This window comes from Trematomus bernacchii, unplaced genomic scaffold (assembly GCF_902827165.1).
Source record: "Trematomus bernacchii unplaced genomic scaffold, fTreBer1.1, whole genome shotgun sequence".
Classification (NCBI taxonomy): domain Eukaryota; kingdom Metazoa; phylum Chordata; class Actinopteri; order Perciformes; family Nototheniidae; genus Trematomus; species Trematomus bernacchii.
Genome location: NW_022987821.1, coordinates 7,667,897 through 7,695,480, shown reverse-complemented (window position 1 = coordinate 7,695,480; position 27,584 = coordinate 7,667,897). Strand labels below are relative to the sequence as shown.

At 41.3% G+C, this 27,584-nt stretch overlaps 1 protein-coding gene across 3 annotated transcripts in view; it reads right to left on the bottom strand.

Moving 5' to 3' along the window:
• LOC117498896 (FERM, ARHGEF and pleckstrin domain-containing protein 1-like) overlaps nt 1-27,584 on the bottom strand; it is a 56,256-nt gene that overhangs the window by 21,622 nt on the left and 7,050 nt on the right. For all 3 annotated transcript variants that reach the window (XM_034151057.1, XM_034151058.1, XM_034151059.1), the window contains exons 2-10: nt 27,033-27,236; nt 7,327-7,431; nt 6,147-6,189; nt 5,038-5,116; nt 3,116-3,213; nt 2,181-2,295; nt 766-913; nt 399-494; nt 147-313 (exon numbers count right to left, since the gene is read on the bottom strand). In XM_034151057.1, the coding sequence (XP_034006948.1) occupies nt 147-313; nt 399-494; nt 766-913; nt 2,181-2,295; nt 3,116-3,213; nt 5,038-5,116; nt 6,147-6,189; nt 7,327-7,431; nt 27,033-27,212 (1,031 nt within the window). In that variant the 5' untranslated portion in view covers nt 27,213-27,236. The remainder of the gene's footprint in view (nt 1-146; nt 314-398; nt 495-765; nt 914-2,180; nt 2,296-3,115; nt 3,214-5,037; nt 5,117-6,146; nt 6,190-7,326; nt 7,432-27,032; nt 27,237-27,584) is intronic.

Sequence of the window (27,584 nt, the reverse complement as noted above, 5' to 3'; positions counted from 1 at the left end):
CTGTATGTGATGACTACTTCCATTCTGGAGAGGATCACAAATACATGGATCCTGAGATTGAAGCTCAAGCCGGTGACGAGTGAGTTTTCTAACATAATGCAAACTTTGTAATGTCAGATCCCTTTCTTTCCCCGTCCTCTCCTTACCTGAAGCGGAACGAGGACCCTCTGGTGAAGAGGATGGGTTTGGGTTTGGGCTTCGGCTCCTCGAAGAGTCTGAAGAAGGCGTGATATTCTACGCAGATCTTCCAGAAGATCTTACAGCAATCCCTGCTGGCCATGGCGAACTCCAGCGTGTCGTGATGGGCGCTTTGCTGGAAGAGGTAAAGATACGTTTCATATGGAGGGAAGGTGGGAAATAAAGAATGAAAAGGATGGAGGAAGTGTCGCGTAACTTACAGCGGGGTCTGCTCTCAGCTTGATTAGAAACCGTTTGCGTTTGAAGCTGAGTTTGCGAACCTTGGACCAGTTGAAGGCGTTAATTTTTGTGTACCCCTTTAATAAAGAAGAAGATATTTAGGAGATGAATAGGCATGAAAAACTTGCATTATCTTACAAGGTGGAACGTCAACATGTTCAGAATCAGAAACAGGTTTATTGCCAAGTTGCTAATGCATAGGAGGAATTCCCCTTGGTGTATATGGTGCATTACATTAAAATAAATCACAATTTCTTAAACAAGTTGTGTAAAAAATGTGTATTATTGGAAGCATGCCACAAAAAAACAAATGACTACAAAATATGGATCAGATATCGATGCATTTACCTGGAAAACCAGCACGCCGATGTGCGCCACGGCCAGACTGAGTTTGGTTCCCTCTCGGTCTTTGGCCGGATGAAGACGAACGCCGTACATCTCCAAACGCCGGGCGATTTCCAGCAGCTGGTAGTCCGATTCTGCAGGAGTCTGTCCGCTGGGGACGAGATAAAACAATCATAAGATGCTATTCTAAGATCCACCATTTGAGTTTCTTCTTTGTTGGTATTTCATGTACCAGGTGTTCCATGTTTCTTTTGCAGATTTACTGTGATTGTAAAAACAACAAACAGTAATGAAAACACACCATGAGATCAGAGGGCGATCACCCACTGTGGGCGGGAGAGAAGTCTGTCACAACAGAAGCGTGTTTCCCTACAAATGTGGAAATAACTTCCTGTTTCCTGTATGATCGGCTGAATTAGCCACTTCCTTCCTATGAGGGGCTTGGAAAGGCTGAACGATTGAAGATGAGGAGGAGGGGGAGCCCACAGAAAAGAGTGTGGGGTGCAAACTGTGGTGGTTAGCTTATCTGTGGTTAAGTACAGGTTTTAGGGGAATTTGCATCGATAAAAAAAACAAGGAAATGCATTTTTTTTGCAAACAGTGGAAGTGAAAGCACAGCTAGAGAGGTGGGAGAAGGACTCAGATGTTGTACTTGAGTAAAAGTAGAAGTACCAGAGTGTAGGAATACTCAGTTACAAGTAAAAGTCCTGCATTCAAAATGTTACTCAAGTGAAAGTACAAAAAGTATCTCAAAGCTGTTTAATTTACTGTGTTAATGTGTTGTCCCAAGGGCACGGAGGGGTGTAATGTTGCATGTTTGCAGATAGCCACCTCTGCGGGGAAGGGATTAAAGTGTGTGCGTGTGTGTGTGTGTGTGTGTGTGTGTGTGTGTGTGTGTGTGTGTGTGTGTGTGTGTGAGTGAGAGCAGTTGTGGTTTAAAGAGATAACCATCTCTGCAGGGGGGAGACTTATGGGTTGGGTTTGTTTGGAGAGCACATTTGAATACACTGATAAACATCTCGGTGTGTGTTTACGTTAAAAACTATTTCTTCCGACACCTTAAAGCCACACACACACACACACACACACTGAAGGCTAAAGCATTGTTTTACATGAGGATAATCATGACAAGCTATTTACCAGTAAACAATCCTGATTAAGTAACTTTTTAATTAGGTAGCTTTGCTTTTTCATGACCTGTATATATGGGATTCATGCATTTAAAATGTGCATTTCCTAAATTGTGTCTCATAGTCAATCTGCATATACTATACATTATCCATTGATTGTTTCTTATTGACATTTCAACCTTATCCCATAGCACTTTTTACCACCATGTAGAATGCTCTCCTTTTATCCACATACTGTACATACTACATTCAGTACATGCATGTGTGAACACGTATGTTTTAACTCACACATGCTTGCGGTGGCAGTCGGTGATCTTGTCTCTGATGGCGTCCTGATCCGGCAGATACTTATTGTGCAGGAGATGCTGCCAGCTCTGGGTCTCGTCGAAATCTCCAATCTCAGCTGGAAGGGGAGGAAAAGACTCAATATTTATTTGGAGAAGAAAGGGGATGAGGAGATAAAATATCCAGAGTGCAAAGGAAACAGGAATCAGTCAAAAAAGAAAAATATACAGGTTGTTTTTACCCCGTTTCTATACTGTTATTCCTTACATCTGTGTGTGCTGATGCGTTTACTGGCTATAGTTACTGGCTATAGTTACTAGGCAACCGAGTGATATTCGTGCAGCATGCTGTGCACCAGCCGTCTGCAAGAAGTCTGAATTGAATCCATAAATCCAACATCCTTAACATATGGTGCTGAATAACAATGATGGAGAGACGGAGAGATGCAGGGGGGATGGAAATAAATAAAGTGTTTGTTTAATTCTAAGCTTTATGTCGGTGAAATAATGAGAGAAACAGACGGATCAGGGTCTCATGCTGCTAGAAATCTGCTGGTGTGAGCCTGAGCCAAACCCAAACATAAGATTATCAGATTATCATTTCCCCATTAGTGGAAGTGTGGAGGGTTCAATAAACAGCTTTAAAATGAGACTAGACACACACTAGTGCTGCTGAAATTAATATACGTCATTTGTGTGTGTGTGGTGATTAAGAGTCAGTCACTGGGTTTGCAGGAGTGTGTGTGTGTGTGTGTGTGTGTGTGTGTGTGTGTGTGTCTTTTACACTCATCTATGTCTATTAATCTGTAAACACCCACTGATACAAACATGTCATGTGATATTGGGCTATATAAATAAACTTTGATTTGATGTGATGATATCAAGGAAGTTGTTTTGTATGTTATTTCACCGGCGACTGCATGTGTGTGTTGCTCTTACACTGAATGATGTGTGAGACCATGAGAGCGGCGCTGGTGTCGTTGCAGATGAGATGACCGCAGGCCAGGTCGCGTTTAATCTGCAGGGCAAACAGATACCTGGAGAGGGAGAGAGAGAGGGGGAGAGAGAGAGAGAGAGAGAGAGAGAGAGAGAGAGAGAGAGAGAGAGAGAGAAAATAAGAAAACATGGCCTTTTTCTGTTAGTCGTTATACAACCGGCTACATCACACACACACACACACACACACACACACACACACACACACACACACACACACACACACACACACACACACACACACACACACACACACACACACACACACACACACACACACACACACACACACACACACACACACACACACACACACACACACACACACACACACACACACACACACACACACACACACACACACACACACACACACACACACACACACACACACACACACACACACACACACACACACACACACACACACACACACACACACACACACACACACACACACACACACACACACTAAAAGAACCGTGTCAGAAAGCTAACTTAGGAACCTACAATGAGCCCAAGGACAAAGCACACACACTCCATAAATCTTGGTGTGTCTGTGTGTGTGTGTGTGTGTGTGTGTGTGCGTGTGTGTGTGTGTGTGTGATTAATGATCCACAACAGCTTTTTATGTGTCTCCAATTTAACCTTTTTTACAACCGCATGATTATCTCTCCAATACATTTAATGAGGCTTTTGGCGACTTTTCATATATTTTTATTTTAGCCTGGAGTCATTTGGACTATTTAAGAACACTACATCACGCTTATTAAAGCAAATACAATTATAACAACATGAAATACAACAAAAATCATCTGCATTTCCTTTCTTGTTCATCTATATCAGACCTTTCATCCATTATATCGGAGCGACGAGTGTCCTATTGTTGATAACAGGCCAACACATCTTCAAATCAATCTGTCCATCTACATATTGTGTCCGTACATTAACCTTTAAAGAAAACCCAGTGCGATGCTGTGGGAGTGAAACAAAGGAGAGTGCCCACTTCCTGTTTAACACTCGATATGAGATCAGTGGAATAAAGTGGCCGTCTGAAATGCCAACAACGTCAGTGGAAAGTATTCAAAGACGTCTGCTCTGCCCTCTTTGAGGCATGCATTGCATTTCCTGCAGTAACATAACACAGCTGCTGCAATTTCAAAAGGGAGGATGAAGTCAAATCAAAGCCTCGATAACATTAAAAACCTCGTGCTTGTCAAGATCTGTGCAGTTTAAATACTTCAGGAAGCATCAGTTTAGTGTAATAATAGAATTAGGGATGATTGATCTACACTGCTGGGAAATACTAGAAAAGAAACATGATGATTAATCGGTTTTAGCATTATTTGTGTTATTGAAAATCTTAATTAGTGAATAAAAACAGACCCTAGAAAGTGTTATATGATATGAAATTGAATGATATTGCTTTTAAAGAATGCTGATTATACTTTCTGTACGAGGAGTTGAAAAGGACGCAAATGGAGAAACACCTTTTTCCCTTATAATACAATCTATAAATGCTAATTATGTTCCTCCAAATACAGCTGGATGTCGGAGATTGATATGAAGTTAAAATATGTCCAAAGCAACAGAAGTCTTTTAACAGTGAAAAAGCCTGTTTTTCAGAGCTCCTTTCAGCTGGTCTGCAATAAAATCAAGAGTCCTGGTTTCCAGATGACACACCAACACTTTGTTTGGGTTCATTCGGGTGACAAAACAAGACGCAAACAGTTTGTAAAAAGGCCCTTTGCTTTGCACGTAAACACAGCTGTGAAAGTCCTCCTGAAGGACTGAAAAACACTCGGGGAAGGACGGAAGACCAAAAGCAAAAACAACTCGACTTTTTAATCGCAGAAGTTCCTTACCGAGTCAGTTCCTCCAAGAGCTGCGTGTGGTCGGGAGGAAAGAACTTCACCACGAAGCGAAGGATGGTGTTTTTAGGTCCTGGAGAAGGAGAAGGAAAGGAGATGATTGATAGGGAAGAGACCGTGGGAGAGGGAGGAGATGCAGAAAAGCACAAACATACTTTCATATATTATAGGTTTTAACCTGGATTTAATTCGGGAACTAAAAATGTAGCATCATATGTTGTGTTTGCATGGGCGTAATTTCCCACTTTTCAAAATCCCATTTGTGTCCCCCCCACTTTTTAAATGTGTTTATTATTATTTTTTTACGCAAGCGGTCATCGTCAAGGAGGAGCGTCTGTGTGTGTGGCACGAGCGCATCTTGTGAGAGAGAGATAGAAAGAGAGAGAGAGGGGGTTGTTGTTAGCATTTGGTGCTAGCTCGGAGCTAACGGAGATTAGTAGCTGTTTCAACAATAAGGAGAGGGAGAGCTCTTTCCTGTCGGACTTTGAGAGACTGAGAGAGAGACAGACAAATATATAGAGAGAGAGACAGAGAGAGTTACGTGGGTTGTTGTTAGCATCTGGTGCTAGCCCGGAGCTAATGGAGATTAGTAGCTGTTTCAACAATAAGGAGAGGGAGAGCTCTTTCCTGTCGGACTTTGAGAGAGTGAGAGAGAGACAGACAAATATATATAGAGAGAGAGACAGAGAGAGAGAGAGAGAGAGAGAGAGAGAGAGAGAGAGAGAGAGAGAGAGAGAGAGAGAGAGAGAGAGAGAGAGAGAGAGAGAGAGAGACTTAGAGAGTTACGTGGGTTGTTGTTAGCATCTGGTGCTAGCCCGGAGCTAACCTAGATTAGAAGCTGTTTCAACAATAAGGAGAGGGAGAGCTCTCTCCTGTCGTAAAACAGGTTCACATGGATAGGATACTAGATAAGTGTGCACACTCATTATATACACTACACATTTTTCTTGGATTTGTTAACACTATAGTCCCTAATATATTTGTAGAAAGGCAGGAAATGGAATTAAATCGAGAAAATGTTTCATTGCGGAGGACCCCCTGTTTTGTGTCCCCCCCACTTCTCCAACCAAAGTTACACCCTTGTGTGTTTGTGTCATACTTACGTCTGAGCTGTTTGAGCGTCGGCTTCAACAAATCCAGCCACACCTGCAAAAAACACAGCTTAGTTTATTTTAACTTCTAAAACATAAAAAAGTGGAATTTTAAGATTTTCTTTACTGAAATTCAGCTGTCAAAATGACTCTGTACTTCTGTTAAGATGTTGGTCCCATATATGCATGTAGATGACTTGCTTTGCACCTACTAGAATGATCTCTAGGTGAGCATTTCACATTTATTAGAGTAAATTAACTGAAAGAAATAAAGACAAATCTCCAGTTTACAAACGGTAAAATGTCATTCCTTAAAATGCAGCGTGTGGCTTTTGATATGGGAGTATATTTGACTGTGGGTTATTTATTACACCTATAAAATTCACACTAACGACCATAAAAAACATCAGTTATGCACTCAATGTATAGCCGTATGTATTTGAGTGACAGGCTGACAAAGTTGTCCTTATTTCTGCAGCATTACATCATTTGTTCCAATTGGTTTGTATTGCCCGAGGCACTCGCATGCACAGTGAGAGTCCTGTGTTTCAGCACACTGAAGTATTTGTATTGCATATCGAGGGCGTGAATAGGCCCGACTGCTAACTAGCGTTTACATGCACTAATGCAGATTTTACAAGCAAGACAAGAGACAAAAGCATCTGCAAATGATTACAACCAGCTGCAGTCTGCATGAAATAGGTGGAGAGACAGACTGCAGGTGAATGCTTAAATCCACACAGATGAAAGTAAAGAAGTTTCACGAGGCTGAATGCGTGCAGAACGGCGACCCATGTGATTAAAACTAGAGTTAACTTGCGGGAAGGAAACCTTGCTCCGAGCTAATTGGAGACGTGGCGGTAAAACCTCCGAATGTACTGTAAAAACAGTTGACATGCTTAATGCAGATCTGCCTAAGTCATGTGGTCTTTCAAACCAGGGAAAATATAACAGAGATAATTGTTTATCATATGAATTCTCTTCAGAAAAGGGACATGAAATAGCTGAGAAATACTATTTATGTACATGTTTTAGGTAATCATAATGACAGTAGAAAAGGATACAGTAGAAAAGACATATTCAGAAGAGTATCTAGACACTATACAGAATACATTAAGATACCCTCTTATATCTACTAAAGGGACAGACACATAGTGGACGATATACATTCAACTGGAGAGGTGTGTCTCACCATCATCTTGCGATGGTCCTGGTATTCCAGTCCGAAGTAGTCTCCCTCCACCACGTTGAGATGGACACACACCAGGTCGAACAGCGCTTTGCCGGGAGAGCGTTGCTGCGAGAGGAGAGAGGTGGAAACAAATAATTAGATTTAAACAAAAGAGGGTGCAGCATCTCATTCGGGAAAGTGCTGATAACTGGATTGTGAGGTTTTAGAGAAGTGATTTGAAGTGTGTTATCTACCTTTCTGGATATCTGTATTTAAATGTTATGTTTTTTGGGGGGTGTTCCCTTCCCTGTAGTGTGTTATATGGGTTTTAATTCATGTTCTGCAAAGGCTTTAATCCTTGAAGGAGTTTCTCTCGTACAAATTACAAATATGAAACCTGATAATTACCATATTAGAGCCCCCTTAAAAAAGAAGCAGAAGAGGTGAGAGACACTGAAAATAAAGCTTGACCTGTGGATGCCATTTCCTCTAACGAGCTTCTCCTCACTTAACGAGCTGCTGACCTTTGACCTTCCTGCGAGGTCCAGGTCTAATGAATAGCTGGAGGCTCAAGCTCAGCTGGGAATGCTCGGAAACAACCACAATGCTTCAGGAAAAGTGTGTGTGTGTGTGTGTGTGTGTGTGTGTGTGTGTGTGTGTGTGTGTGTGTGTGTGTGTGTGTGTGTGTGTGTGTGGTGTGTGTGTGTGTGTGTGTGTGTGTGTGTGTGTGTGTGTGTGTGTGTGTGTGTGTGTGTGTGTGTGTGTGTGTGTGTGTGTGTGTGTGTGTGTGTGTGTGTGTGTGTGTGTGTGTGTGTGTGTGTGTGTGTTCTGTGTCTAATGATGCAGCTATACCTGATGCTGGTAACGTAGAGTATGCATTTCTCTGTTATCATGAATATACCGTTGGATTTGGGGTTTCCAAAATAGACACAGACGTGGAGGTAAACCCAGAATTAGCCCAGAATAATTTCCCGTTCAAACTAAATGGTACGTCCCTGAAGAGTTACAGCGTACCATTATACATTCAGGGAGGCTTATGAGGCGCTAGTAAAGTGAAGATGTAGTTACAGGATGGCAAGCATTCCTTACTTTTACAGAAGATATAATTATAGTAGATACTGTATATTTTACACACTTCTCCTCTTTCAGTTTCACTAAATAATGTATTTTAGAAGTCTAGAAAAGAGGACAATGCAGGACATTTAAAAACACAAATACGTTAGCATGTGCAGAGCAAGTAGATGTCATATCAGGCTATTCATATTGACTAATAAATTGTTCTTGAAACCTCTTGCCACCTTTAATACTCTTTGCACTTTCTGGTTGGATGCCTACTGCATTTCGTTGTACTCTTAATGCAATGACAATACTGTTGAATGTAATGTAATCTTTAGTTGGAAAAGGAGCTGGTGAAGAATGCAGAGAGGAGAAATGAGGAGGAGAGGAATCAGAGCGGTGAAGGTTAAGGTGTGAGTCTGTCACCATCTGGCTACCGTGTGTCCATCTGTTTCTGTGTGGTCTGTAGGGACACACCCACACACACACACACACACACACACACACACACTTACTGCACACACACACACACACTCAGGCCTCAAGGAACAACCATTCTAGTGGATCACAAGCTGTCCAACGTGATTCTGCTGTGAAATAGCGAGGACACAAACAGACTGACGGACATCCCGTGTGAATGTCATGATATTAAGACCGGAGAGCTTCACTTGACAGATGCCAGGGGCAAAAAAGCTTGAGGATCCCTGGAGTTTGGACAGGATCCAGATTTGGGTCGTAGTAATCTCGGTTTAAATGAGGTTCGGAGAGAGAGGAATTGAAAGGGAATCCAAGAGCATACTGTCTGTGTTTATTTGTGTGAGAAAACTACATTTTTTGTCGCTTGTTTTTGGATCAAACTGCTCAATTAGTTTCATTAAAGCTGGCATGAACATTTCAGTATTACAAGTCCAAATTAAACAATACAGGTTCCAGTTTTTCTGTACAACAATGTTGGGCTTGGCGGAGAGTCACAGGCACAGGAGTTTAGACTTTATAGAGTTTTATACACCGTCAGTATTGGTCCGTTTCTACTTATTTGTGTGTACTTTGGAGACCGTGTTTGGAAACCGTCTGTGCAGCAAATCCTGTCGTTCGAGAATTGACAGAGGAAGATTTCCAAGTATGTTTGGGTCAAAAGCAATTTCCTTTAATATCGGCAAAGCCTTCTCCAATAACTACAGTAAGCCGGTGTAAATGCAACGGGGAGATATCCCGTATCACATTCAAGTAACGTAAGACACGGGAATGCAGAGGGGGAATGGCATTGTGGGAATGGTGGTGAAATCTTTAAATATCAAAACCAGTTAAAATAACACCAGCGACACGAACATATGATGTGTCACAAGCCTGGTGCTAAACTTACATTTGTTCATGAGGGTGGTGGCAAGTCACAGGAAAAAAAGACAAGACCTTACATTTCATTGTGTGACGCTGTAATGAAAATGTGAGAGTGCTGGAAAGTGAGGATCTATTAAAAACCAAAATGGGCGTGTTCATATTCAGCTCTTTTTTGGACACAGAAGCAACCAATCCAAAAATAACAAACGGTAGCTTGGCTTTAAACGTCAAAGCTGCATGGAAAGAGGGCAGAACATTTAAATGTTAAAAGCCTGAAATGAGAGAGAAGTTGGATGATGTGAAACAAAGGGTTCTCTCATCCTGCTGGAGGCTATATTACTGATATAACTACCACAAAGAAACATGAAAGCTGTGTTGTTCACTCCCAATAGTTCCCTAATAAGTGAGATAATACCATCTATCCGCTCAGTTCTTAATCCCCCTCTCTAGTCCACTCTGTGACACGCAACGTCTTAAACGCTCAAGATCAAAAGGTCATGGATTCTTGTTGCGGAAAAGGATGTCTTTTATCTCTTCCTGTGGAAAGCTGTGTTGGAAAAGTCTGTTTTTATGACACTTAGTTTGTTTGTTTCGGTCCATTTATACACCTGTCCACGTAGAATGCAATGAGTGTTATGAATATCATTGATTAGCAAGGGGCCATATTAAGACAGCAGATTAACAAAGAAGAAACCCAGCCTTCTTGTCCTACATAAAAACAACTTGCAACTGCACTTTCTGGATCAAAATAACACTGAATATGGAAAATATAACCCTGGATATATAACAAACTGCTCCTATGTGCCATCCTGACCGTTCAGACTTTAAAAAAACAATGTACCAAGAAGTCAACGCTGCTTTCTAAACTAAAAGAGGCACTCAAAAAGGAACGGCCTGCTCTCATCTTGGCAGCAGTTTCACTAAAGGAAATGGTGAGGTCAAACATGAGATATATAACTATTGTTAATAATAAAATAGGAGGATAAGAATAGGCTCTTATTGGATAACACATAGGGAAAGTGATAATCTCCTACAAGGTCATAGTTGGAGAGTTTTAGGGTCTAAAAATAAGTGGTGTTTACGTGAGTTGAGGTCACTGAGGGCCTTTCAGTTCAGATCACAATCACTTCATTCAGCAACGACCATCAATGAGCCTTTTCTAATAAGTCAGCCACTCGCACACAGAGACACATTTCTATGGTATCTTGCAGCGTGATTTGTCTTATCTAGGAGGAACGATGCTCTGCAAACACAGACATATTGAGCACTTCCCCTGCACACAGAGACACATTCATTGGGGTGTGCGTGCAGATGTTCAATTAAAGTCTGAAAAACATGTTGGAGTCAGACGTTCCTGCTGTAAAAACCAGCATGCAATGTCCATGGATGTGTCCTTAAAGGCAGGGTCCAGTTTCACACAGCTGTCCTTTTTCGGGCCTCACACCAACATGAACGTTGTCTTTTAAGATAATTACAAGGCTAGCAGTTCTCTGGCTTCAAGTCGTCAAAGTAGCTCCGGAAAAAACCAGCATGTCTGTCAGCAATGCGTCTTTTTAATCTAATAGTGTTCGACCTTATCTCCATCTTCACTTTGCTGTACGTTTCCCCTCTGTGGTACGAGTAAAGGAAGCTCTGATTGTCATTGCCTTTCTTGTTTCTCGCAGCAAACACTCAAATGATAGTGGTGCCCGTTAAACAAAATGTATGTTTGGGTATAAAAACACCAATTACAGTCCACTGGCAGGTTGATTGTGTTCGATACCAATAACAATAAACAAGGGTTGGAGTTGACTGCATCAGCAAAACCATGACACTTTGAACATAATAATGCAAGATGTGGAATATGTCACCACATCTTGGTCTCCTTAGCAAACACACTTCCTGTCCTACTTCCTTTTAAGCCACCATCATGCTACAAGGTTAGTTCTTGGCTAAACTTGGATGTTGTAAATCAAAGTCTCTCTTTTCTACGATCCAGTCCTCTTGAGGCTGAGAAAACCGACACGTATATATCACTTCACTTTCTCTCTTTGCTCTCTATTCTCTGCTATTGTCACTGTGTCGCCAAAGCTTCCTTTATGTTACAGATTAATGGCTAATGAAAATGCATCAATTATAGTAAGAGGGCTCTATGTTAGTAAAACAGTCACACCAGGACCTCCTATTCTGCCAAAACAAGAACGTATTTTACCTATTCATCCTGCTCCCCTTCCTTATTCCTCACGTTGGATCCTTTCCCTGCAAACTAGGGCTGTGCGATTATGGCAAAAATCCTAATCACGATTATTTTGGTCAATAATTGATATCACGATTATTAAAAACGATTATCCATTTACTTTGAAAACATCCATTTATTGAAACAAAAATGTGAACAGTATGTTTTTAACAGTTGATTACCCTGAAATTTAATTACATTTTTTTTTTATAGAAATAATAATAGTTTTATTTCGATTACGTTGTTTTCGTAATCGTTGCAAGCCAAAATCGTAATCGAGATTAAAATACGATTAATTGCACAGCCCTACTGCAAACTATAGCCAAGTTAAATATTCTCACCATCTGCCCTGGTGTGCTGAGGGTTTACTCAGAGCCCCACAGCGTCACTGATGCAAATTACCTATGAAATAAAATCCCACCCCCTAAAGAATGAACACACATTTGCAGTGTTCACACTTCGATGATTTACAAAGTCGTCCACTGCAAAAAATCCTCGAGTAATGAGACTTTAAATCAACATTTCTCGCCGTTTTTTTGCACAATTGTGATTTTCTAAAAGACATGCATGACACTGGCATGAAGGAAGGGGAATCTTTGGAGGGTACTTCTCTGTCGTCGTGCACTAATGTCAACATGGACAGAAACCAGATGGGTGAGACTGATGATAAGAAATCTCCACAGGGGGGGGGGGAACAAAAAACACCTCGAAGCTGCTCAGGTTCTGCTTTTTATTCCAGTAAGGGTCTTTGTCCGGCTTAAGAGTTATAACTAAACTTGTCTCATTACCGGATGTTTTATTTAACTCACAATCTAGCAGTAATGGTCGAAAAACTGTCCAGGAATCCATCGATTTGGTACTAAAAAAAGTGCTAAATTCAAGGTTATGTGACCAAGAGAAAGAAAATGAAAGAGATAGCTTCCCCCCGCTGAGAGAGCGCCAGGGAACCACCTGAACCTTCGCTCAACTCCTGTGTGAAAGCAGTCATTTGAGCTGTAAAACTGTACAGGGTTTTGTATTTCCATGGTTTTCCTTATGATGAAACTCTGAAGGTTTCCCACCAGAGGGTCCGCTGTGTCCTGCTGCTCGAAAGCAGGTCAAAAGGCCAAAAATCCACAGAAGGCACAGCGTGATTTACAGCAACATCCAGCATGACCTACGGACATCATTCCTACGGAGGAAAGCTTAACGTTTGGATCCAAAAAACGTCTTTTCGTAGAGTTTTTAGGCGATCATTTTGTCCTATTCTCAGACCATTTAGTTGAGGAGTGGTTCCCCAAGGCGGAACAATAATTGAGTCGCTGCTATGTTTAATAGCCACAAGACATTGGATATTTTCTAAAAGGAGCATCCAAAGTAGTCCATTAAAAATCTGTTATGTTAAAGTCATTGTCCTCCAGCTTTTGAACTGATGGTACAGTTTTATTTGACTGACTATTTAGAAACGGAACATGTTTTTATGGCTGTCATTTCACGTGATTTCATGCAAAACCTTTCATATATTGCCTTAGCTTTTTTTAGTAGCTGTCCTTCATTTAAAACAAATAAAATAACGCCCCTAGCCTAAACACGACAACTTCCCCTCAAGAGAAACAGAGTATCACTGAACAGCAGGACAGCTGGGAGAGGCTTCCTCCTTCCTCGACTGTCAGCCAATAAGATCCTCTCGTTCGGATTAGGTTAAACGGCTTAACCCTGTGGCAAGACGTCAGAGGCCAGCTCCTCCACACCAGGGTCCACAACTCAAACAGATGGACACGTAATACGTAAAACTGGACTGTTGAATAAACAGCGTGTCTAGCAAAAATACCTGCTAGCAGTGACAGCAAGGCACTGTGGGAAATCAAACTGATGTGGGATGAAGAGAAATGCCTACAGGCTACAAGCTGTCTGACACACACACAACCACACACACACACACTAGAGGTAGATAATTAAATCAAGCGGCAGATGGGTGCACGATGTTGTACAATTAAAAAAAGCAATTGGTGTCTCCTGTAGAACTTTGTTCAACGTCTCGTGCAATTATGAGGTGTGTAAATCTCACTGCAGAAGCTTCCTCTAGACAAAGGATGATAAAATAGTCGTGTTGCAAGCTTTTATCTTAAGTGTCTCACAGTACCGTGAGCTGCTGCATGCTTTAAGCTTTAACATGGCAACGATGTGTTATTATTAGTCATTCAAGACAACCTTGTGGTGCATGTCCTTCACCCTGCACCCACTGTATGGTAATAAGTGAGACAGACATGCTTCACATTGTACAAATACTTTCAGTGTGACCTACGCATTCTGAGGACATTATAATCTCTGATGTCCTTGCGGATATTAAGGTAGAAATCTTGTCAAAGACCGTGAGAAATAGCGCTATTTGTAACTCAAGAACTACAATTCCTTTAAGGTTTTCTTCACTTGAAAATATTCCAGAGATAGTTGTCTGTAGAAATACTATAAGCTTATTCTGCATACTTTTAATGGCACTAATCTGCAAAAACACCCATTATAACTTAATACTTGCCCCAAAGCATCATGGGATTTGTAGTTCCAAGATCAAGAGGATGATTATCAACCAAATACAAGTACTTGAAGGAGTAACAGATAGAAAGGTTATTACAAAAACAGCTCAACAACATCACAAATTGTGCAGATACTTTTACTGAAGTTGTCTTATTTTACTCACCCTGTTTAACCTCACAGAAAAGAAGCAGCCATTAAAAAGCGAGTCACAGATGTTAAAGATCGCATGTGTTTTTCTTTGGGCACGTGTTGCCGAAACAGATGATTTACGAGCCAGAGAAAGGGTGTGGAAACACAATTGAATAATGAAAAGTATGCTTGCGGTAAACACATACTGCATGTGTGTGTGTGTGTGGTATAAGACACGGATGATTTACCAGTAAGGGTAGGGAACTCAAATATGCAACAATCTTTAATATAATTATCTCCCAGTGACATCAAATATACACTCGTTACCATAAACACCAGTGTAACAATCTCTGCAGCCACTTAACTTTGAATTAAATGTTCCTTTTAAAGCATTGACAAAGCGCCAGAAAGCTCACTCAAGTAGGGATAAACAAACTTTAAAGAAATCAATCAATCACAGACAAATCTAGCAGAGCGGTGACAGTGGGATGCAACTCTGGAAGTTCCCAATATGACAAGGAACAACCAGTCTGCATTAAATTATGATGGGAATGATGAGAGGATGATGAAATGCCTGGACACAGAGAGAGAGAGAGAGAGAGAGAGAGAGAGAGAGAGAGAGAGAGAGAGAGAGAGAGAGAGAGAGAGAGAGAGAGAGAGAGAGAGAGAGAGAGAGAGAGAGAGAGAGAGAGAGAGAGAGAGAGAGAGAGAGAGAGAGAGAGAGAGAGAGGAATGAAGTCTGAGAGTGATGATACGAGTAAGAGAAAAAAGGACTACTTTTTCTTCCCAAACTTCACATTCCTCTTCTAGTTTCTCGGAGAAACACAGCAGGGGAGACGCCATTGAATTCCACGGAGGCTTCTGGAAAATATCCATTTCGGAGGCGAGGAAGGGGCGAGGAAAGACATTAAGACACACTTTACCTACTGAAAGATAACTGAGACAGAGAGAGGCCTTGAAAAGGAGTATTAAGAAGCCATCAAGTGGGGGGAAATCTCACTGACACTTGGGGTTAAGCTGCTTTCCAAACTCTTAACATTCCCACTTAGCACTGGTTCCCATCGCTTAATTCCAGTTAACTATCTAGCTAATGATATGACAGGTGTTTGAACATTTCAGTATAGATTCAGTCCACTTTAGACGCCAGACAAAACTGCTTTGGGAAGGGAATGCAAAACAGAAAAAAACAGAAATACGAAGACTGGAATCTCTTTTATTTGATTTGTGTTTCTGGGAAGAATTCAAAGCCCTCAAAATATATTATGACTGTTTTAATGGGGGCAGAATAACAGCTGGAAAGAGGAACCACAAAACCGAATCACTACGCATATAGACCGGTTGAATTTATCCCAAAGGAAGAACTACTTTTCCCCATCCTTCACTGCCTCGCTCCGTTAATTTAGGTTCTAGTTTTCAGGTGGAAGAGAAAAACAAACCTCGTAAAGCAACGGCAATTATCAGATTAGAAAAACCGGAGTCATGCCTGAAGCTAAGGACTGTTTCCAACACCAACAAGTGAAGTAAAGAGTCGTTTTTAAACCTCAGACGGATTCATTTGTGGCCAAATTAGTGTGGGCTTTCTTCCAGGGTGGCGATGATAAGCCTGGCAGCATTTTGCTAGCGGCTGATATTCATTTCTCATTGTGTTTAAAACAACAACACTCGGGTAGTTGCCGTGCCAAACTGGAAAAAGTGGGTACGATGACAAGGAGGCTAAGATGTTTTTAAAGCACATTAAGAATCAAATACAGGAAGTGATTAATATCTGTAAGACGGAAACAAGAAGACAAATAGGTCAAAATTGCACAGATTATTTTCACCACAAGCTACCGCCACTGCTCCAAAAATGCACTCGTAATTAATTGAAACGACTGATTCGGTGGTTTTGTGAAACAGAACAGTGATTATCCATAATGGGGCCCAGCTCTTCCACTGTTGGCTCGACTAGCCTCCTCACTGGGGAACGCATTCACTGCAATTATATAAAAAAAAGATTCCCGGACAGTGTCTGCTCGCTCAGTGGCTGTCGGCGAATTACAAAAAGCTTCTGTGGGAGTCGGATGTGCGCCTGAATGCATCTTTTTCTATCACTCGGTTGCTGAAATCCCCCTCTTTCTCTCGCACAGTGAGTGTCTCTTTATCAACAACAGCTGAAGACACATCTTTTTAGATTGGCTTTTTACGAGCGACATCCCCTTTAATCTTTATTTGTTGTATTATTATTATCAGCAATATCCTTCCATTATCAAAATAATAATCTCTTTCTGTCTCGTTCCCTTATTCCCTGCTTCCTAACTCTGTCTGCGGCCCTGTCTTTGAACTCAGCACGTCTAAATGCTTCCACGTGGCTGCACACACCCACCTTAATTGCAAAGGAAAATGCACGCTGCTGCTGAAAAAAGTGCAACAGTAGCACTGCGTGTTCGTGTCATGTGTTGAATATCAGACCAGTTCTGCAGAATTGCAAGGGAGTGGTGAGAAGACAGAGCTTTTCAACCACTTTTGAACAGTTTGATACTTCATAGTTTAGTTTTAGATACAGAAGGAATACTAAGGAGAAGAAGTTGTTTAGAGAAAAGTCAGAAGTTCCTTTTTTGAGGTCTCTGACCACAGGAATGAGACCGTCAATGCCAAAGCGTTACATAACACAGCACAGTTCCTCATTCATCCACATGTTGGCTGGGACACCACATATGCTCACAGAGAAATTGAAGTGTGTCCATGGAAGCATAATAATAACACGGCTGAACCTTCAAAATAAGAGTCTGAACCAGGAAACTAGAGCATAAGAGGGAGCTGTGGTTTGATATTAAAAGCTCCCAGATGCTAACCTGAGCTAAACAGGGTCTATAGAAGCTGTGTTTTCAAAATAAAAGCTCTCAGATGCTAACTTGGCCTTTAAAAGGGTCTCTATAGAAGCAGGGTTTTCAAAATAAAAGCTCCCAGATGGTTTATATTGTGTCTTTAGAAGATGGGTTTTCAAAATAAAAGCCTTCAGATGCTAACTTGGCCTTTACAGGGTCTCTATAGAAGCTGGGTTTTCAAAATAAAAGCTCTCAGATGCTAACTTGGCCTTTTCAGGGTCTCTATAGAAGCTCGTTTTTCAAAATAAAAGCTCCCAGATGCTAACTTGGCCTTTTCAGGTTCTCTATAGAAGCTGGGTTTTCAAAATAAAAGCTCCCAGATGGTATAATAAGCTTTACAGGGTCTCTATAGAAGCTGGGTTTTCAAAATAAAAGCTCCCAGATGGTATAATAAGCTTTACAGGGTCTCTATAGAAGCTGGGTTTTCAAAATAAAAGCTCCCAGATGCGAACTTGGCCATTACAGGGTCTCTATAAGCCGCGTTCACACCAAGTACTTTCCTGTACTTAGTTCCGGCACTAAGAGCCCTGGCGCTTTTAACCCCAGGGTACTTAGTACAGATCGCGTTCACACCGGAGTACTTTTCCCTGAGGGAAGATTACAAGTACAGTAGGTGGCGGTAAGCACCTTAAAGTTGTTTGCAACCCGCTACAAAACAAGAGAAGAAGAAGAAAAACTGATACAGGATCTGTTTAATCGCCATGTCGGTTTTCTTTATTGCACTCTCAAGACATAACATTAAATAGAAATATTTTAAATGTAACTAAAGTGTCAGTTGTACTATATAATAACAGTAATAACAATATAAAATAAACTCCCAGGTGTAGGGAGTCTCAGCAGCAAACCCACCTTTATTATATATCTTCCTGAGACCCACTGCATCCGTCTGCCATAAACACTATGCAAACATACATGTTAGTTTTGGCCCATAGTGGACTCCATGTTGTGTTGTGTGAAATGGGGGGGGGATTAAAAGTTTAGGTCAAATAATATTTAAAATTATATAAATTGTCATATTTGTGTATGTGCCCCTGCCATTCCCCCACAAGGTTGCAACATTGATGATAAATAAATGACAAATAAAGCTTTGCCAGTTTATAACCGATGAAACATGATGGTATCAGAATAATCACTTACATGTGATGTATAGGATGCTACACAGGTCACAAAAGATAAAGTGTCAGGAGAAATAAGCTTAATCGCCATGTCGGTTTTCTTTATTGCACTCTCAAGACATAACATTAAATAGAACAATTTTAAATGTAAATAAAGTGTCAGTTGTACATGTCAGTAAACATATATAAAATAAAGTCATAACAGTAATAACAATATAAAATAAACTGTCCCAGGTGTAGGGATATTCCCAGCAGCATGCACACCTTAGTGCAACGTTGTGTGTCGTGTGTCAGTATTTACAAAAACTATACCAAATAAACTGTTATTAAATGCAGTTTGTCGCTCATCCTGCCGCTGCGCCGACGCTTCCTCATCGCGCAGCGCCCACACTTCATCCTGGTGCTGCTGGCGCTCCATCTGCTGCCTGGCGCTCCATCGAGGTGAGCATCTTGTCCTCCGTTTCCTGGGCCTTGGTGAACAGCACCATCTGATCTCCACGCAGCGACTCATTCACCACGGCACGCCGGTCCTCCAACGCCTGGGCGGTGTCAAAGAAATTCGCATCCCGTGTCCGCTTTCCTAAGAGGGGAAAATAAGCAATATACAATATACAAGTTTAGTCGCCATGTAGTTTTACAACATACTAGGAATGTGTTTTTTGTATTTTCACAAATAGAATTAAGGTTTCACAAATCTGAAACTGTGTTATAAAGAATCTTTTGACTCTCTGGGATAATCCAGTCCAGATTTGATGAGTCTAGGTATAGTGGTTTTAGATCAGGACCTGGTCTAATGTGGTCTACATGTAAAAAAAGCACTGAAATCTCCCTTTTTTTTATTTTCACAAATAGAATTAAGGTTTCACAAATCTGAAACTGTGTTATAAAGAATGTTTGGCCTCTCTGGGATAATCCAGTCCAAATAAATCGGCTATGCAGCGATTTAAGAGGTTCAAACACGGAGGATTGTTCCTTTTTGAAGAGTGCTTCATGTATGCTTGAACTTTGTTTAATGTTGTTGAGGCAAGTTAAACATAAAATATGATGAATATTATGAAATAAACATGATTGTGAACATCAGTTCGATGCGTAACGTTCTTTCAAGACAAAGTTACAGTGTGTGTGTACTGTGTGCTCGGGGCCGGTGTTAGCCTATTATGGCTAGCATGGCTAGCTTGATCTACTGAGCAAATAAAAGTACATCTGAGACCATTATTGTGCAGATTAAAACCCCAGTGCATGTAGTTGATTTTACCTTCGTCGTGGTCGTCATCGTTGGCCACTGAATCCGCCGTTTGTAGTCCTGCCCGAGTTTCTTTATTTTTAGCCGGTGTGTGCCGTGGGGCTGTGCACATTCCCAGGTCGAGTGAAAGCTACTGAACTGGCTTCAGTGCATTCCCTGGGTCGCGTCCTCTGCGTAGATCTCCAGAAGCGCCGACACCTCCTCATCATTTCTTGATGCTTGCCATAACTGCTTTCAAAAACAAACACAACGCACGGAGCGTTGTGTTTTTGTAGCGAGGAAAAACAATGGCGTCTCCACACAACATTTTCAGAGTTGTACGGGCGTGGTTTGCAATTCGCCCAGCCAATCAGCACTGGGGCACTTTTGGAGGACTTTTCACCCACAGAAAAGTACGCTCTCTGAGCTGGCTCTAAAAATGGGGGTAAAAGTACCCGAGATTAAGTACGATTTTTGGTGTGAACGCGACATAAGGGGTACTCACGGAACTAAAACGCGAAAAGTACGGTGAAAGTACTCCGGTGTGAACGCGGCTATTGAAGCCGTACTTTCAAAATAAAAGCTTAACAGGATCGCAGTGCCTAGTTAATAAATTAGAATGACGGTTGAGCAGGAGGTCCAGTTTCAAATGCCACATTTTCATACTGCCGTTCTGTGGAGATGTATTTAAATGATTAAGTAAACAATACATTATTCAGTCCTTCCCTGTTCCCATAAATGAGACATTCATGACTGGGAGGATATTACATCAGCAAATCTAATCAAATATTTATTTTAATAGCACTGGAATTAACTGGTCTTAAGACTCAGTTGAATTGCAGGGCAGGTTGTAGCATGCACTTTCACTGTGTATACATGTTCACATTGGCCTATAAACTCACACATCCATGGTTTAATGTGGCCCTTGTGAGCCCATATAGGTTTAGTATGTTACTGTGCTGGATTGAGAAGACATTGGGACACACACACACACACACACACACGCACCTCTGCGGATGATGATGAATGAGGCCTGCCAAAGCTACTGTTAGTTCTGTAAAGCCTCCAAGAAAGCAGAAGTGGAGAGATTACTTGGACGACCAGAAGAAAAAGGGTAAAAGAAGAAGTCTCTGCCATGCCGACACAAAGTGCCATAAAACCTGCAGAGATCACAAAGCCAGTGTGCGAGCCTCACCCTGAAATAACTACGTTTACAATCCTTAAACATCACCTAGGCTCTACCCACACATGCAAACCACGGCTGCCAACTTTAGGAGTCATAAAGAAACACAATCATAGTTTGGCTCCAAGCTTCTCATATCTTATCTCTTCTCTCTCTCCACTGTAGATATAACTCAATAAAAAGAGACACAAATGGTGGAAATAACATGCTTCAGGGCCAAACACTGCAGGAGAGGATGTACAAACAACTCCAAACTCAATTTGAAGGTTTCAGCTGACTCTTGTAAAAAGTGTGTTGCTCTTCTCAAAGCTTAGAAAATAACTCGGGGACTTTTAGTCTGGACAGAATCGTAGCTGTCTGGTTCTGTGCCTCCTAATTCACAGATGCCTTACAAACTAATTTCCTCTGCTCTCGTTTGGGGTACAATAGCTAAGGTTTCAGCTGTGGAGGTTGGGTTAAAGACACAGCTAGCCCATATAAATGTGTAGAAAGACAGCCAGTTATTGTACCGTCTTTAAAAAATATGTGACTCACTATCTTCTCATTTCTTTAATATCAGCTCTCTATAATAATAAAAGCTCCCAGATGCTAACCTGAGCTAAACAGGGTCTCTATAGAAGCTGGGTTTTCAAAATAAAAGCTCCTACATGGTATATTGAGCTTAACAGGGTCTCTATCGAAGCTGTGTTTCAAAATAAAAGCTCCTACATGGTATATTGAGCTTAACAGGGTCTCTATAGAAGCTGTGTTTCAAATTAAAGCTCCTACATGGTATATTGAGCTTAACAGGGTCTCTATAGAAGCTGTGTTTCAAAATAAAAGCTCCTACATGGTATATTGAGCTTAACAGGGTCTCTATAGAAGCTGTGTTTCAAAATAAAAGCTCCTACATGGTATATTGAGCTTAACAGGGTCTCTATAGAAGCTGTGTTTCAAAATAAAAGCTCCTACATGGTATATTGAGCTTAACAGGGTCTCTATAGAAGCTGTGTTTCAAAATAAAAGCTCCTACATGGTATATTGAGCTTAACAGGGTCTCTATAGAAGTTGTGTTTCAAAATAAAAGCTCCTACATGGTATATTGAGCTTAACAGGGTCTCTATAGAAGCTGTGTTTCAAAATAAAAGCTCCTACATGGTATATTGAGCTTAACAGGGTCTCTATAGAAGCTGTGTTTCAAAATAAAAGCTCCTACATGGTATATTGAGCTTAACAGGGTCTCTATAGAAGCTGTGTTTCAAAATAAAAGCTCCTACATGGTATATTGAGCTGAACAGGGTCTCTATAGAAGCTGGGTTTTCAAAATAAAAGCTCCTACATGGTATATTGAGCTTAACAGGGTCTCTATAGAAGTTGTGTTTCAAAATAAAAGCTCCTACATGGTATATTGAGCTTAACAGGGTCTCTATAGAAGCTGTGTTTCAAAATAAAAGCTCCTACATGGTATATTGAGCTTAACAGGGTCTCTATAGAAGCTGTGTTTCAAAATAAAAGCTCCTACATGGTATATTGAGCTTAACAGGGTCTCTATAGAAGCTGTGTTTCAAAATAAAAGCTCCCAGATGGTTTAATATAAGCTCATTCCACATGTGTCATTTACTCCCACGTTGGCCGACAGCACAAAGGCCGATCAATTTTAAATGTCAGCGGGTAAACAATGGAGCTAAAGAGTTAGCGTGTGTGTGTGCTTGTGCATAATATGGCAGGGGACTTGTAGCTCATCTATCAAAGCCCCTAAGGGACGGGTGGTTTATCAAATGATGTTGTCTGTAAAGTGGATCTAATCCTCATAACCCTCCCCCCTGTATCTTCTCCTCTTTTATTCCCACACACACACAAGGTCAAGCGGATCATAAAGCATCCAATCAAAACCTCAGAGGGATCTTATAGAGTGGCGAAGTCCCTCCCCTTCCGGTGGACCTCCATGGGACCTTATTTCGGAAAAATTATGTATTGAAGTCAATGGAGAGAGAAAGATTATCTTTCGATCCCGTTTGAATTGTGCCATGAATTACACATATGTTGTTTGTCAATTTAAAAGATAATTTTGCAAGTCAAAAAAAAAAAAAATGTGTCGTAAAACTGTGAAGTAACACATTTGTTTGTGTGAAACGCTCAAAGAACTACATCTGATCTCTGGTCAACAACACACGTCACCAAGATGGCCGTCACTACTGTCTTGTCAACACAAGAGACTACCCTCACTATCACCACAATGAAACACGTCCTGAAGAATGTCATGCAAAGCTGCCTGCCTGCCTTCCTTTGATTCTCTCTGAACTGCCTGGTCGTTTTAATGTTTAATGTCAACCATTTGTGCAGATAGCATGAAGTAGAGAAGATCGCTAGCGTTAGCGTTAGCATTTCTCCCCCGGGCTTAAATTGTGTATTATAGAATGATCACACCGGTGACAGTACTCTTCAAAGGGTTCACGAAATATGACTACTACTCTTACTGTTTAACATTTTGGGTTACTTAATGTTACTTCATGTTAAGGCTAATAAAAATGACAAGGCTGTAATGCTAACTAACGTGCTAGCTACTAGCTAGGTAGCTAACTTGATCCACACACTCCTCTTTCATCAGACGGGAAGCGAAAGAACGAGCAAGACCCATTGCTGGTATAATAACAACCTGGTACTAAGCACACAGGCACAAAGTTATCTTATCTTAGCCAGCGCCATATAGATAGATTCTATCTATATGGCGCTGATTCGTATATATACGGTATTATACGTGTATCGTAGTGTCTCAATTGTGACATCACTTACGCGACTCTGGGATTTGTAGTCTTTCTAGTTTCGTATTTTTCAAAGTCTTATATTTCAACAGTTTTAAGACAAACTGTGACTTTTTTTACATGGAAATAATTTTTTAAGATTGACAAACATCATATGTGTAATTCATGGCACAATTCAAACGGGATCGAAAGATAAGTTTTCTCTCCCCATTGACTTCAATGCATAATTTTTCCGAAATAAGGTCCCATACCCCGGAAGTAAGTGGGAGGGACTTCGCCACTCTATGGTACCTGAACAGGCTTACATCACACACACACACACACACACACACACACACACACACACACACACACACACACAACACACACACACACACACACACACACACACACACACACACACACACACACACACACACACCACACACACACACACACACACACACACACCACACACACACACACACACACACACACACACACACACACACACACACACACACACACACACACACACACACCCACACACACCACACACACCACACACACACACACACACACACATCACACACACACACACACAACACACACACACACACACACACACACACCACACACACACTCTCCTGATATCGGTTTCTAAATCCTGACATCCTCTGAGAAATTCAGGGTCGATTTGTGTATATATTGGATGTTCTTGCTGGATTAGGGTCAAGTAAGCATGTCAGGCAAGAATAACATTAAACACCACTGATAGATAAACAAAAGAAGCACACTTGCCCTCAATTTTAAGTCATGATACTGCTCTTTTTATATAAACAACACATGTAGTAGGTGTAGTCAAATGGAGTCACATGTCACTGTGTTTTTTGATTTTCCACCACAAAAACCAACATGGTTTCCTTGGGACAATTCGCCTCCTTTGCTCTGATGCTTTGACCTCATGATGGAAATCACGTTTCTCTCTGACATACAAGTAAACACTGCAGATTAAACTAATTAAAAACTGTAAATCTGGGCCAGTGCAGAGTTAAAGAAACATGTGTAAGACTCCACAAAAAGGCATGGCTTCACTGAATTACATCAAAGACAGGTGAAACCAACTAAAAGTAAATCAGTAACACACATACTTGCAAATACACACACACACCGCACATCCTCTCTACCTTCAATTATTCACCAGGTGGGAGTTAGTGATGACACACACACACACTTCCACATCAATAATGAAGTCTCCAAGTGTGTGTGTGTGTGTGTGTGCCACTAATGCAGTGTGTGCCAAGGTCTTTCTGCAATGTTTAATTCATGTTATGTATACTCAAACAATGTACATTATTCTCAACGTCAGCTGAGAGGAAAAGACACATGACAATAAATAATCAAAATACAAAAGAAAAGCTTTCCCATGTGATCTATAGTCAGAAGATGATAATGGTCTTACAAAGAGACATCACTAAGTAACACCCAAGCTTCTATTGGCTAGCGCTCCAACACATTGTACGTGATAGGCTAATGGGCGGGACATCTCTAAGAGGTTGACCAATCACAACAGAGCCGTCCAGCTAATCAATCAGAGCAGACTGGGCTCTGGTTTCAGACAGAGGGTGAAAAGAGGTGCTGCAGCACAGGCAGTATGAGAAAAAAAAGAGCTTTTTGAACATTAAAGCGTGGAGACACAAAATGTGAACCTGAAAATGACTATAATAGCGCCCCTTTTTATGATCTGGCCTTCCATTTTGTTCCTCCCCGTGTTGACAAAATGCCCGATTCTAGTGCCAGCGTTAGTGTGAGCTGCAGGCTTATCTTTCGATTCACACGTTAGACTACACCTTCTGCACAAACACAACGGCAGGCACTGTAGCAGGAGAAAGACACTTTTTTTTTAGTCAAGCTGTAGAGACAATGCCTCCCTTATTTCACCGTGATAAGCACCGATAAGTCATTTATTTGGCTGGTTCACTTTCAAGGCTTTTTCTCCTCAGCTCTCTTTCCCTTCCATCCATCTCCCATCCATTCATCTCAGTCTGGTCCTCTGCTGGTTCCCATTTTGCAACAGCAACGAAAGGTGTGTGTGTGTGTGTGTGTGTGTGTGTGTGTGTGTGTGTGTGTGTGTGTGTGTGTGTGTGTGTGTGTGTGTGTGTGTGTGTGTGTGTGTGTGTGTGTGTGTGTGTGTGTGTGTGTGTGTGTGTGTGTGTGTGTGTGTGTGTGTGTGTGTGTAATGTTTGTATTTTTTGTGGTCACACTGCTGTCAGCTGATGCCTTTTTTTCCCTCAACTGTTGATTGAGCCGTGACGTCTAAAGATGTTCCACAGAAATAGGACATTTCATTTGTGTGTGTGTGTGAGTGTGTGTGTGTGTGTGTGTAACAAGCTATCGTAAATTCATAAAAACAACACACTTAAAATATATAAAATGGGGTCTGAAGGGGTCTACTGCTGCTGCTGCTGCTGCTTAGTGGAGAACCACAAATTGAGAAGAAGTCAATTTAGGATTTTGAAAAATGCTGTAAAAACACACACACATGCAGATAACATCCCTCACACACTACTGTAGATCCCAGTCGTCTGTCAAACCGTCCACAGACACGTCCTGAGGCACTGACACACGAACAACCACATGCATTCCTGGCATTTTCCACAAGAGCCAATTAGGGCTCCTGGATCTGGCAGCTCTGGATGTTTTAGAAAACCCAGCTGAGGCAATCCTTCTTAATTATCATCACAAAAGCTGATAATACAGCGTCTGGGGTTTTTCTGAATGGCATGCAAATCACCGGCACAAAGCTCTCTGTCAATTTGCTGTGGCCATTAATTCTGAAAACACAAGACTACTCCCACACGGAGATGACATACCAGTGCACGGCAGCAACGATTTCATTAAAGCTGCTCTCAGAGGATGCCTTTATCCAAACAGACTCACTCAAATGCAAGCACATGCAAATGCTTAAGAAGCCGGATGACGGTGAATACTGACCTCTACAAAGAATACAGTTATGTGTGTTTGTGACTAAGCAAATGAGAGCATAGGGATAAAGGCCATAATGATGGGAAGATAGTAACACAAGAAAGAGGAGTGCTTATTACAAACCATAATAGCATGGAGCATCATGAGAGAGAGACTTGTTAGCATTGAATCAGCCATTTGAAAAGCAGAGGCTTGTGTGTGTTTAGACAGGAAGCTGGTTTTTATCCCACTTCCTGTGTTCCCCATAAAGTGGAGATATGACTAAAAGGTAAATGGAGCATAGTGAACTATCTCATCTCATATCTTGTGTCACCTTAAACAAATTCATTCAACATTGCAGAGAGGATTATTTCTGTACCCTCACAACACACACACACATAACTCACCGATATCTGGAAGACTTCCTGTGTGTCGTCGAGCATTTGGACCCGTATGGACACCTGTCTTCCTGGAGGACTCTGAGCAGGAGGAGGACGGTGGCCAGGCTCCAACGTTGAAATCCCAAAACTATCCGGAGCGCTCAGCCTCTGTCCGGCTGCAGAAGGCCTCTCCGCTGGTTCCACCATGATGACGGGCGATCAAGATGCTACCTAGAATTAAATTACACATTCAATTCAAGGCTTTATTGTCATTTGCACAGTAGCTACAGTGTAGATATGTCCATGCCACAGGCTCCTCCAACAGTGCAACATATATAGAGGACATTTTTTTGAATGTCATTTCATAATGTGTTTCTGATGCACTATTTCTTAATGCTCTTAAGCACAGTGCTATACTAATACACTTGCCTTACTCAACATTTGGGGTTCAGTTTGTGTCTTTCTATGCGCTTCAAGCAAGCAAAGCCAATAATCTGTTGAGTCTGTGATTTGGGGTATTTTGGTCTCCTGAAAACAGGCACTTTTTAAGCCGTAAGGATCCAGCATTCCCTCTCACAT